The 13,806-nt window shown below is 48.9% G+C and overlaps 1 protein-coding gene across 1 annotated transcript; it reads left to right on the top strand.

The window, feature by feature from the left end:
* Window positions 1-434: 434 nt before the first annotated feature.
* Window positions 435-12,891, top strand: TADA3 (transcriptional adaptor 3). Its single transcript, XM_064361974.1, has 9 exons — window positions 435-705; window positions 1,724-1,957; window positions 3,212-3,462; window positions 3,554-3,659; window positions 5,489-5,630; window positions 5,720-5,823; window positions 7,792-7,901; window positions 9,010-9,195; window positions 12,308-12,891. The coding sequence occupies exons 2-9, from the start codon at window positions 1,751-1,753 to the stop codon at window positions 12,498-12,500; spliced, it is 1,299 nt and encodes a 432-aa protein (XP_064218044.1). The 5' UTR covers window positions 435-705; window positions 1,724-1,750; the 3' UTR covers window positions 12,501-12,891.
* The last annotated feature ends 915 nt before the right edge of the window (window positions 12,892-13,806 follow it).

Below are 13,806 nucleotides of genomic sequence, written 5' to 3'. Positions count from 1 at the left end.
ACTCTTGCACTCGGGTTACTACTCAAGATTCTCCAGGTATGCGTGCAGCTCTCGCTTGTGCCTTCGGCCTTCTTGTCGCCTTTGCCATAGCCTCCCCCTAGACATGCAATGGTACAGCCGAGCCTCAAGTTGGGCACCAAATTAGGACAAGCTGAAGCGGAGGAGCCCTTCGTTTCTTCCGGTTCTGTGCCCCTATCCTTTCTCTCGCCCCTCCTACCCGCAGCTCCTGGGGCTCGGCGGGGCTAACTGCAGCGCCGAGGTCTCAGCCGCCAAGCCCCGCCCCCCGCCCCGGGCTGTGCCCTGGGGCTCGCCTGAGGCCTACCACCCGCACCCTTCCCCTCCCCTAGTGGGCTTGCTCGAGGCCCACCTTCTCCCTACTTCCCGCAAATCCCAGTAGGCTCGCCCTCGCTGACTCCCCGCCCCCGCGTCAACTGCAAGGGGCCCGCCCATAGCCAGTTCCGGGGCGGTTGCTCTCACCGACCGGAACTCCCCGCCCCCTCCCGCAGCCCCAGAGGCAGCAGTGAGGAGTTAGAGGGGGCGGGGGTCGCGCTAGGGTGTCGCTGGAGAACAGGGACTCTGAAGGCGAGATATTGGGGCGACCCCCGGGCGGGGCCAACCATTAAATAGTCCCACTTCTTCTGTGCCAGGCACTGAACTGGGCTCTTGACTGGCATCATCTCTTAATCCTCAGACCATCCCAGGGAGGTAGGTACTGTTGTTATCCCCATTTCAGATTCAGACTTTTAATGGGGAAACAGACCAAGACTTATTTTGTTCCCATTTTACAGATGGAAAAACTGAGACTCAAAAAGATCAAATAGGCCGGGCACGGTGACTCATTCCTGTAATCCCAGCACTTTGGGAGGCCGAGGCGGGCGGATCACCTGAGGTTAGGAGCTCGACACCATCCAGGCCAACATGGAGAAACCTCGTCTCTACTAAAAATGCAAAATTAGCCGGGTGTGGTGGTGCATGCCTGTAATCCCAGCTACTCGGGAGGCTGAGGCAGGAGAATCGCTTGAACCCGGGAGGCGGAGGTTGCAGTAACCCGAGATCATGCCATTGCACTGCAGCCTGGGCAACAAGAGCGAAACTCCGTCTCTAAAGAAAAGAAAAAAGGTCAAATAGCATGTTAAGGGGCACATAAGTAGAGAATGGTAAAGCCTGGGCTTGAACCCAGGTCTGTCTGGCTTACCAGCCCACGTTCTAAACCACTATTAGTGACTAGAGAAGTGGGAAATGTGGAGTGTGGTAAGACAAGAAGAGGCTAAGAGTCCCAGAGAACATGGTAAGAATGGGTTGCTTGGAACTCAGTCTTAGCAGAACCCAAGAGAAAAAGAAGGGAAAGAAAGAGCATCAGAAAGGCAAGGCATAGCAGTATAGCATGGTGATCAGGGGTGCAGACTCAAGACTAGCAGGGTTCAAACTGCATCTTGGAAGCATAGGCACATGCCCACTCTTACAGAGTCTCAGTTTCTTTCTCTGTAAAAATGAGATCACAGTGGTCCCTGTTCATGGTGCTAAGTGAGAAGTTCAGTGAGATAGGCTGATAAAGTGCTCTGCACCTAGCTTGGCACAAGTTAAGTGCCCTATGAGTAGGAACTGTGCCATCAATCTTGTCAGGAAGGGACTGAACTCTGGCTTCCTTGAGGCTGTCCCTGGAGGTAAGAAGCCCTTGTTTTCAAACTACTTTGTCCCCCATCAATGGCTCTGTCCTCTCCAGCTCCACAGGATCCCCATATCCTGGGCCATGAGTGAGTTGAAAGACTGCCCCTTGCAGTTCCACGATTTCAAGTCTGTGGATCACCTGAAGGTCTGTCCCCGCTACACGGCAGTGCTGGCGCGCTCTGAGGACGATGGCATCGGCATTGAGGAGCTGGACACCCTGCAGCTAGAGCTTGAGACCCTGCTGTCTTCTGCCAGCCGGCGCCTGCGCGTGCTTGAGGCCGAAACCCAGGTGATACCCCAGAGAGGGTCTGTCACCAGAGATGGACTGCAACAAGTTATGGGATGGGTCATCGAGTTTGCTCCATATACTGAGACCTGGGGTACAGGGGTTTGTGGGGAGAGGGGGAGAGACCCAAACTGGGCTTGCATGACACAAAAAATAAGACTATGCATGATCCTCTTAAATTGGAAGATTTCTAATTCACTAAGCTTTTATTGACACCCCATCCCCCATTATGTTCTGGGTCCTATGCTAGTCATTATGTTCTGGGTCCTATGCTAGCTCCTAGCTGGAGCTTGCCAACTAGGAAAGGGAGAAAGTCAGGTACATACTTGTGGTGTTGTGGTAAGGAGTACTAGGGAACTGGAATGGGGAGACCTGGATTTGAATCCTGGCATAAGCACTTGCTGGCATTGCTATTTCCTAGCTATGTGACTCTGAGAAAATTGCCTCATCTCTGAGTATCAGTTTCCCTATCTGCAAAGTGGGGTGAATAATAGGACCTACCTTAGGGCTTTTGTGAGGATTGAAAGAATTTTTACAAAAGCTCAGCCCAATACCAGGCACTAAGTAAGCACTTCAGTTGTTATTCATTCACTACTCTGATTACTTTATTCACAGCATAAACATCCCCTGAGCCTTGTGTGCCAGGCGCTATGCTGTATCCTGCAAAACAGAGATGGTTAAGATGGGCTTTCTGGTCTGCAGTAGCTTATGGTCTAGTTGAAGAGACAAGGTGTGATGGTTATTCCAATGTGACCAAACAACACAGTTGAGTCCACAGTGGAGATATGAAGTGCCAGAGACTTACTAGACCTAAAAGGATGAATGGAATTAACTTGTCCCTGGGAATCCATGGACGCTCCTTGAGGAAGGCTATGACACAAGTTGTATTTGAGCATCTTAAGAACCTGGGTAACCGATTCAGAGAAGGCATCTCAGTAGTAGTGAAATCAAAGTGAAGGTTTGCTGAGAGGACTCTTCTGTTAAACAGTATGTAACTGGCATGGGTGATACAGAGGTGAATCAGAGTACAGACAAACAAGTGAATAAGATGATGAGAAGTATATGAATAAAGTCTTGAGGCCAGGCATAGAAAATGAGCTGAATTTTGAAGGATGAGTAAGAGTTGACTAGGTAAAAAGAGGATGGGGAGAGACCCAGGAGCCTCCTTAGATTCTAGATCCTAATTTATTCACTAGAGGAAAGAGATATTTGGTGTTTTCTGTTCTCCCCCTCAGTGACAGTTTCTGTAAATTTCAGATCCTCACCGACTGGCAGGATAAGAAAGGTGACCGACGATTCCTGAAGCTGGGTCGAGACCATGAACTTGGAGCTCCCCCCAAACATGGGAAGCCCAAGAAGCAGAAACTGGAAGGGAAGGCGGGACATGGGCCAGGCCCTGGCCCAGGACGGCCCAAATCCAAAAACCTTCAGCCCAAGATCCAGGAATATGAATTCACTGATGACCCTATCGACGTGCCACGGATCCCCAAAAATGATGCCCCCAACAGGTCCTGGGCTAGAGAACATAGGGGCCTTGAGGTTCTGGTGGTGGCACAGGTGGGGCAGGGGTGCCCACTCAAGATCTGCTTCTCCTTGCAGGTTCTGGGCTTCAGTGGAGCCCTACTGTGCTGACATCACCAGTGAGGAGGTGCGCACACTTGAGGAGCTACTGAAGCCCCCAGAAGATGAGGCTGAGCATTACAAGGTAGAAATCCTGGGCTTTGATAGACATGGTGCAGAACAAGAGAGCTCAGAGTGCCTGAGAATTAAAGCTACCAAAGCTATATATCATCTTCCTTCCCCCACCCTGCCCAGCCTTCTGTCTGCTCCATCAATGCATCCAGACACCCAGGCCCAAACTCAGCTTTCTCCATGCACTGCCTCCCCTCTACCCCAGCCAAATGGTCACCACACCCTCAAGCATCTACTTAGTGAAGTCTGCCCATGTTGTTTTATCTCCATCCCCTCTGCTTTGGTCCAAGACTTCATCAACTTTTATCCAAACAGCCCCTTAACTTTCTTCCTGTTTCGAGGCCTCTGGAGAGAACCTTTTTCTTTCTTTGAGTCTCACTCTGTCACCAGGCTGGAGTGCGGTGGCATGGTCTCAGCTCACTGCAACCTCCGCCTCCCAGGTTCAAGCGATTCTCCTGCCTCAGCCTCCCAGGTATCTGGGACTATAGGCACGCATCACCATACCCAGCTGATTTTTGTACTTTTAGTAGAGACAGGGTTTCACCATGTTGGCCAGGATGGTCCGATCTCTTGACCTTGTGATCCGCCCATGTCAGCCTCCCAAAGTGCTAGCATTACAGGCATGAGCCACCACACGGGGCCTCTTCTTTTTTTAATATATAAAACTCAGCCAGGCGCAGTGGCTCACCCCTGTAATCCCCACACTTTGGGATGCTGTGGCAGGCAGATTTCCTGAGGTCAGGAGTTTGAGACCAGCCTGACCAACATGGTGAAACCCTGTCTCTGTTAAAAATACAAAAGTTAGCCGGGCATAGTGGTGTGCGCATGTAATCCCAGCTACTCGGTAGGCGGAGCCAGGAAAATCGCTTGACCCTGGGAGGTTGCAGTGAGCCAAGACCACGCCACTGTATTCCAGACTGGGTAACAAAGTGAGATTCCCTCTCATTAAAAAAAAGAAGAAGAAGAAGATATAAAACTCTGTTTTCATGATGAAAATAAAATTTAGAAAATACAGAAAAATGTTGAGGGAGAATGCTCCCAAAGGTCAGCTGTCATGATCAGATGTGCTCATGATATGGTGCTGCTTCTAGGCCTCTCTTCATCCTGTTACCTACAGGATCAAGTCCAAGCGTCTCAGTCCTTGGTGGCACAGCTCCAATGCCCCTCTCCATTTTTCTCGGCCATACTCCTTTTCATTGCTGTGTTGACTGGTCCTACCAAGTACCTTGCCCTCATCCCAGGATACCACAGGCTCCTTGCTGGTCTCTGTGCCTCTGGCAATCTCTTTTCTCCTTGACAGACTTGACTCACCCTTCAAGGCCCTGATCTCATATTACCTCCACCAAAGCACCCTTTCAGATTCCCCAGCAGAAAGTGAGTCTCTCCTTTGTGCTGCCACAACACTTTGATCTACCTCTTTCACGTCACTTACCTGATTTTTTAAAAATTTATTTGAAAAAGTAGTTCCTAGAGACAGCAGTAGTACATTCAAGCAATACAAACGGTAATTCCCTGTCACCTGTGACCTGCTTCTCTCAAGAGGCAATTGCTGTGACCTGAGACAATCTGTGAATGTGGAGTATTCTGCATCTTCTATCTTGGGAATTGTTTCAGATTGGTTTCTGTGTATGTGTGTCTTGGTTCTTTTTGGACCTGTCTCCCTTACTAGACTGTGAATGTAGAGGTTTTATCTTCTTTGTCCCTTCTTACCTGTACCTGGCACTGGGCTTGGCCCTGGACCTAGGGACTTGAGAGAGAAATAAGACAGATAAGTGAATTAATGAATGAAGCATGGCTGGCCAGTGCTTACCCACTCAGGGCCAGGTACCATCTTTCCCACAGATCCCACCCCTGGGGAAGCATTACTCCCAGCGCTGGGCCCAGGAGGACCTGCTGGAGGAGCAGAAGGATGGGGCCCGGGCAGCAGCTGTGGCTGACAAGAAGAAAGGCCTCATGGGGCCACTGACCGAACTGGACACTAAAGGTAGGCCCCTCACCTCCCTGCCAACCCCAGGTCAGGATTTGAGTTCCAGAACTTCAGCCTACCTGCCCTCCTTTCCTGTGCCCGCTTAGATGTGGATGCCCTGCTGAAGAAGTCTGAGGCCCAGCACGAGCAGCCAGAAGATGGGTGCCCCTTTGGTGCCCTGACGCAGCGCCTCCTGCAGGCCCTGGTGGAGGTGAGCACCCCAACTCAAAACATTACTTTGTGTTTTAATGTGTTATATTGGAATATATCATACATTTATTAGGTTGGTGCAAAAGTAAAAACCTGGACTAGGGCCGGGTGCGGTGGCTCACACCTGTAATCCCAGCACTTTGGGAGGCCGAGGCGGGTGGATCACGAGGTCAAGAGATCGAGACCATCCTGGTGAACAACATGGTGAAACTCCATCTCTACTAAAAATACAAAAAATTAGCTGGGCGTGGTGGCGCGTGCCTGTAATCCCAGCTACTCAGGAGGCTGAGGCAGGAGAATTACCTGAATCCAGGAGGCGGAGGTTGCGGTGAGCCGAGATCGCACCATTGCACTCCAGCCTGGGTAACAAGAGCAAAACTCCATCTCAAAAAAAAAAAAAAAAAAAAAAGGAAAATTGCTAAACCTATGGTGAGGCTGACCAAAAGGAAAATTAACATGTATCTTAGCATTGAATTTTAAGAAATCAGATGCAGGCTGGGTGCAGTTGCTCACACCTGTAATCCTAGCACTTTGGGAGGCTGAGGTAGGTAGATACTTGAGGCCAGGAGTTTGAGACCAGCCTGGCCAACATGGTGAAAGGCGAAACCCCGTCTCTACTAAAAATACAAAAAATTAGCTGGGCATGGTGGTGTGCGCCTGTAATCCCAGCTACTCAGGAGGCTGAGGCAGGAGAATTGCCTGAACCCTGAGGCGGAAGTTGCGGTGAGCCGAGATCGCGCCATTGCACTCCAGCCTGAGTAACGAGCGAAACTCCATCTCAAAAAAAAAAAAAAAAAAAAAAACCTGGACTAATATATAGCAAAAGATTGGGAATAATATATAACTTTTGTACCAACCTAATAGAAAAGTCCACAGATCATAAACGTACAATTTTCACAAATGAGCTTGTATTACCAGCCTGGAGATTACAAAATGAAACATTACTATATCCTAGCAGTCCCTCTCATGTCCCTGCTTTTCTCCAACTTCTCCCAAAGGTAGCCTCTACTCCACAGTTACTTTTGCTGAGCATTGGCTAAGGGCTGAGCTCTTTGGGGGTGCTTTATACACATCCTCCCTCTGGAGGCCAGGACAATGGTTAACCCTGTGTTACAGGTGAGAATATCGAGGCTCAGAAAAGGGAACTGTTTGTTTGAGATCTCACACAGCAGGATTCAAACCCCAGCTTCAGGGTCCCTGTCTTCACACCTGCTGGTTGACCTTAGATACACCCTCACACTCTTTCACCTCATTGAGCCTTAGTCTTCTGTTCTGGCTGAAACACAATAGTTTCTCTCATTTAACAGTCTGAGTTCATGTTCCAAGTTATCTAAGTTAGGGGAAGAGGCGGGTCTCTACCTCATATCATCAGACAGGGACCCCATCTGACGGTGGCCTTGCAGTCTGCACAGGGTCATTCTGGGTGTAATTGCCACTCCAGTCCCACAGAATAAGAGCAAGGAGGAGTGTGTGAAGGAAGCCTTTTGGGCCATGCCTAGCTGTGGCTGTTATCTCTTCTGATCACTTTCCCCTAGAGAGAATCTGTCACATGACCATACCCCCTTGCAAGGGAGCCTGGGAAATGTAATGCAGCTGGACAGGCATTGCCCAGCTGCTGCAGAGGAAAGGAGAGCATGGCATTCAGACAATAGCACCTCTGCCACAGCAGGCCTAGCACAGTGCCTGGTGCATTGCAGACACTTCACAAATCTTAGCTGTTCATTACCATTGTTGAGTATTAATCATTTCTCTTCTGTATTTCTTTTTTTTTCATATCATTACAAAAATAAAAGATATTTCTAGAATGATCAAAGCAATTTGGGATCAGTATGTGAAGGCCTCCCAGAGTAGGTGGGATGGGAAAGATAAAAGGATATTTCTAGTCTGTGAAGACTATTGGTGTAGGTCAGAAAGGAGCAGAAAAGTGGAACAGCTCTTTTTCCTTCCACCCACTTCTGTGGTCTTCTAGGAAAATATTATTTCCCCTATGGAGGACTCTCCTATTCCTGACATGTCTGGAAAAGAATCAGGGGCTGACGGGGCAAGCACCTCCCCTCGCAATCAGAACAAGCCCTTCAGGTGAGTGGTGTCCTATCCACACCCCACAATCTGGCCCCCATTTCTTTTGGCTTCTGTCCATTTCAGCATGGGAGCAGGGATCCTCATCAGTAGGAGACTGGGGGCAATTAGGTGAAGCCCAATAGCAGTCTCAAGTGTGAGTGCTGGCCCAGCGTGTCTGCATGCACAGACTGAGTGCAGGGTTGTTCAGCACAGAACTGTTCATATCATAAATAACCTAAATGTCCCACTGAAGGGGATTGGTTGGCAAAATTGGCATAACTCCATATGATGAAATAACTTACAATTATTAATCATATAGTTGCAAGTATAGAGAAATATAGTTCATTGACATGAAAAGATGTAAATTATGGCATGCCAAGTGGGAAAAATGTTAGTTGTAGTCCAGTACAGACATTATAATCCTATTTTACTTAAAATATATTTCTTTTTTCTTTTCCTTTTTTTTTTTTTTTTGAGGCGGAGTCTCGCTCTTGTCGTTTAGGTTGGAGTGCAATGGCACGATCTTGGTTCACTGCAACCTCCACCTCCCAGGTTCAAGCGATTCGCCTGCCTTAGCCTACAAGTAGCTGTGATTACAGGTGCCTGCCACCACACCTGGCTAACTTTGGTATTTTTAGTAGAGATGGGGTTTCACCATGTTGGCCAGGCTGGTCTTGAACTCCTGACCTCAGGTGATCCTCCCGCCTCAGCCTCCCAAAGTGCTGGGATTACAGGCATGAGCAACCACACCCAGCCTAGTTAAAATATATTTAAATATGTGCACATAGGGGAAAAAACCTGGACTAATATGTAGCAAAAGATTAGGGATAATGTATAACAAAATCTGGAATATATATAACAACATATAACAAAATAATAGTGCTTCTCTCTGGGTTGTTGGCATTACAAGTTTTTCCATATTTTTTGGACAGTGGATACATGCTGCTTGTATTTAAAAACCAGACCAGATGTGTCTGTCCCTCCCTTTACATCTGGATAGATACAGAGGGGGTGCTCAAAGAGAAAGGCAGGTGTTCACTGACCTTGGGAAGCCCTGGGAACCTCCACAGTGGGCCCTCCTCCAAGCTGGCTCTTGAGTCTGACAGGGGCCTGTCTCCCCATGCAGTGTGCCGCATACTAAGTCCCTAGAGAGCCGCATCAAGGAGGAGCTAATTGCCCAGGGCCTTTTGGAGTCTGAGGACCGCCCCGCAGAGGACTCCGAGGATGAGGTCCTTGCTGAACTGCGCAAACGGCAGGCAGAGCTGAAGGCACTTAGTGCCCACAACCGCACTAAGAAGCATGATCTGCTGAGGTGAGTATAAGCAGGATGCACGGTCCTGGGGGTGGCCTTGGAGGCCATGGCCACAGCTGGTCACCTTCCAGGGGCTTTAAAACAGGCTTTCCAAACCTGGCTGTCCTCTAAATCACCTGGAGAGCCTTGAAAAAAAAAGTAGTGGCCAGTCCACCAGGTATTTCTCAAACAAATTCCAGTTCCACAGAGTGGGGCTCAGGTACCTGTGACTGATCGATTGATTTGATTTGGTTTGGTTTTTTAATTGTGGTAAAGGCATAATATAAAATTTATGCCCATGGAAGTCTGAGGCAGGAGAATTGCTTGAATCTGGGAGGCGGAGGTTGCAGTGAGCCAATACTGCACCATTCCACTCCAGCCTGGGCAACGAGCAAAACTCTATCTCAAAAGAAGAAAAAAAAATTTATCCTCTTAACCATTTTTAAGTGTATAGTTTAGTAGTGTTACCGATATTCACATTGTTATGTGATTTATTTTTTCTTTTCATGCTTCTTTTCTTTTTCTCCCCAAAGTTTTATTATGAAAAATTTCATACACAAAATCTGAAAGATTCATATAATAAACATCAGTATATTCTCCACCTAGACTGATTAACTGTTAACATTTTGTGGGGATCTGTGATTTTTATTTGCTCATCAGAAGAAATTGATCAGTGTTTTAGGACACGTTCTTTAGGGAATCCGCCACAGTGCCTGCCATTCATTTGATGTCAGCTCCCATCCATCTTGTCCTGCGTTGATCACAACAAGGGTGTAAGTGACATCCAGAGGGAGACTGTGGAATAGCTGCCCTTTTGTTAAAGACATAGGGAAGCAACCCAAGCAAGTCTCTTTACGTCTCACCAGCAAGTGCCATGTCTTGACTTCACAGGGCCCTGACGGGTCAGGGCACACTCATTCATTTGGCCTTTTTTTTTTTTTGAGACAGTGTCTCACTGTGTTTCCCAGGCTGGAGTGCAGTGGCGCAATCTCGGCTCACTGCAGCCTCCTCCTCCCGGGTTCAGGCAATTCTCCTGCCTCAGCCTCCCAAATAGCTGGGATTATAGGCATGCACCACCATGCCCAGCTAATCATTTGGCCATTCTTTTCGTCTCTTAGCCAGACATCGTGCTGGGGGCCAGCAAGAGAGGCAGAGCAAAGGACTTGCAGATTACTAGTAGATGATCAGTAAAGACAGGTGCCATTAAAAGGAGAGGTAGTTACTGACAAGCTGCTGCCAGGGTATTTAAGGATAAGGGTGACTAATGTATGCGGAGTGTCTACTGTGTGCCAGGGGCTTGTGTGCCAGGAGGGAGGTGGTATTTTCCTTGTTTACCAGATGAGGAAATAAAGGCCCAGTGAAGTGAAGTGCTCTGCTAAAGGTCACACACTCAGTAAACAGCCAAGCTGAGACTTCATCCCATGGCTGAATCGAAGCCTCTTTCTGTAATAGTTCATGTTTTTTTCTGAAGGATGAGAAGAGGAAAACACAGGTGAAAGAGGCACTAAGAGAAGGAGGAGAGACAGAAGAAGAGAGAAAAGTAGGCATGTGCAGTTACAGAAGTAATGGGCCCTAGCGGGGCCTGGTGGCTCATGCCTGTAATCCCAGCACTTTGGGAGGCTGAGGCAGGAGGCTTGTTTGAGCTCAGGAGTTCAAGACTAGCCTGGGCAATGTAGTGAGACCTCATCTCTACCAAAAATTTTTAAAAATTAGCCAGGCATGGTGGCAGATGCCTATAGTCCTAGCTACTCAGGAGGCTGGGGTGGGAGGATCACTTGGTCCTGGGAGGTGGAGGCTGCAGTGAGCTTGATCAGGCCACTGTACTCCAGCATGGGTGACAGAGTGAGACCTGTCTCAAAAAAAAAAAAAGAAGTAATGGGCAATGAAGAAATGGCTTGCGGCTCTTAGGAAACCAGAGCATAGCACTCATCCTGCTGCAGAGCAGCTGCAAGGCCTTAAGCACCCCCTGGCCTGAGCAGCAGCTTCCCCTTCTGGAAAACTGGCAGGCTGGACTCAATTGCTAAGCAACCTTCCAGCTCCACCATCGATGAAATGTATAAATCACATCCTATACAGAGGGATTAATTTGGTGTCTCACCCACCTCCTGTTCACCTCAGGCTGCCTACGCCCTTAGGGGGCTCTGGAATATGGATGCCAAAGTAAGCAGGCCTTCTGCTGGCACCGGAGCACCTGTTAAAGAACAGTGTTTAAAAACAAGAGTTTGGCCCCAGCCTGCTCCAGATCTCCCACTTACTAACTGTGGGATCCGGGGATCCTTTGTGAGCCTCATTTTCTTCACTAGTAACATAGGAATAATAGTACATACTTTGCAGGGTTGTTAGGAGGATTAACTGAAAGAGAGAGAGTGTGTGTGTGTGTGTGTATGCATATGTATATTTTATTTAGAGACAAGGTCTTGCTCTGTTGCCGAGGTTGGTCTCAAACTCCTGGCCTCAAATGATCTTCTTTCCTCCACCTCCCAAAGTGCTGGGATTACAGGCATGAGCTACTTCACCCAGCCTACCGTATATGTTTTTAAGATCTTTTTTTTCTTTTTAAAGACACAGTCATGCTCTGTCACCCAGACTGGAGTGCAGTGGCATGATCATAGTTCACTCCTTGAACTCCTGGCCTCAAGCAGTCCTCAGCCCCTTTGGAGTTGGGACTACAGATGTGCACCACCACACCCAGCTAATTTTTTTAATTTTTTGTAGAGACAGTCTCATTATGTTGCTCAGACTGGTCTCGAACTCCTGGGCTCAAGTGATCTCCTGCCTTGGGTTCCCAAAGTGCTGGGCTACAGATGTAAACCACCATGTGCAGCCAAGACTTTATTCTTTTAGAACAGCTGTAAGTTCACAACAAAATTGAGAGGAAGGTACAGAGAATTCTCATATACTTCCTATCCTTACGTGTGCACAGCCTCCCCCATGATCAACATGAGTTAATTTTTCAAGAGCTTAAAATTATGCCATATAAGTGTGGTTCAGTAACTGCTTTTTGGTCACGATTGTATGAAACAATCCACAGGCGTGCCAGCCTGGGCTGGTGGGTAAGCTCAGTCTGGAAGAGGGAGGGACCACTCTCTGGAGGTGGGCTGACCATGACACCTGGCTGGCTGGTCCCTAACAGGCTGGCAAAGGAGGAGGTAAGCCGGCAGGAGCTCAGGCAGCGGGTGCGCATGGCTGACAATGAGGTCATGGATGCCTTTCGCAAGATCATGGCTGCCCGGCAGAAGAAACGGACTCCCACCAAGAAAGAAAAGGACCAGGCCTGGAAGACTCTGAAGGAGCGTGAGAGCATCCTGAAGCTGCTGGATGGGTAGCCCTCACCCTTGCCTCAGGCTGCCTTCTCGGGGAGGGGAGGGGAGGGGAGGCCCACTTCCTTCTTTGGGCACAGGAAGCATTGGCCTGTGGCTGTCCCTCAAATGGTGGCAGTCTCTAGAGGACTGTGGCCCTTCCTCTGAGGTCTTTTGGCCTGCCTAGCTCTGTACAGCCAGGACATAGGAAGCCCTGCTGGGTTGGCCTGGGGCCTAGTCCGCTTGGTTCTCAAGATGAGGTTGGGGGGGCTTCATTTCTGGATCTTCCTCTTCCATCTCTTTACCATCCCCCACTCCCTAACCCCCTACCCCTCTCTCCCCCTCAAGGACTTCTCCCTTGTGGTTTTGTAAAGTGCAAACTTAAGAATAAAGTGACTGCTGTGGTTTTTCAAAAAAAGCATCCAGTCTGAATGTCTGTTACGGTGGGGTAGGAAGGAACCAGTGTGGGTGGTAAGGTTTGTAGGGATATGCTTGGTGGCTCTCAGCCCGTGGCCACTGACCTGTGGCATTCATTCAGGGAGAGCTTTCTGAGCACTTCTTTCTGAGGATACTTGTGGCTGCAGGTAACAACACCCCCCAGCTCCAAGTGGATTCACAATAAGGAAATGTGTGGGTGTGGACCGGGTGCAGTGGCTCAACACCTGTAATCCCAGCACTTTGGAAGGCTTAAGGCAGGTGGATAACCTGAGATCAAGAGTTCAAGACGAGTCCTGACCAACATGGAGAAACACCGTCTCTACTAAAAATACGAAATTAGCCAGGTGTGGTGGCGCATACCTGTAATCCCAGCTACTCAGGAGGCTGAGGCAGGAGAATCGCTTGAACCCGGGAGACAGAGGTTGCAGTGAGCGGAGATCCCGCCATTGCACTCTAGCCTGGGCAACAGAGTCTCAAAAAAAAAAGCAAATGTGTTGGCTGCAGGCTTGACACCTTCAAGGTTAGCCAATATAGCAACTCTTCAGGGCCATCAAGGGTCCAGGTTCCTTAGGTGTCGCCACACTGCCCTCCACAGTGTCGACCTCTGCCCAAGCTGAGTTCTTTTCTGACAGTAGTGTGGCAGTGGAGCAGTTGAGGCCAGATGCTTCCTCATTTACATCCAGCACAGGAGGGAGCAGGAACCAGCAGGCTTCCATGGCCCACCCACAGGAGCAAGAAGCCTTTTCCCAGATACCATCATGTTTCAGTGGCCCAAACTCAGCCTCACATGCCCATTCCTCAGTCACTGTGGCAAGGGAGACTGTCATGGTTTTACACCAGTCAGAGTGGAGTCTGCTACTCCATCAAGGCGGTGGAGAGAGAGGGTAAAACCCAA

Source organism: Aotus nancymaae, unplaced genomic scaffold (assembly GCF_030222135.1).
Source record: "Aotus nancymaae isolate 86718 unplaced genomic scaffold, 86718_ANA_hifiasm-v0.15.2.pri h1tg000046l, whole genome shotgun sequence".
Taxonomy (NCBI): domain Eukaryota; kingdom Metazoa; phylum Chordata; class Mammalia; order Primates; family Aotidae; genus Aotus; species Aotus nancymaae.
This window is presented reverse-complemented; position numbering and strand designations above follow the sequence as displayed.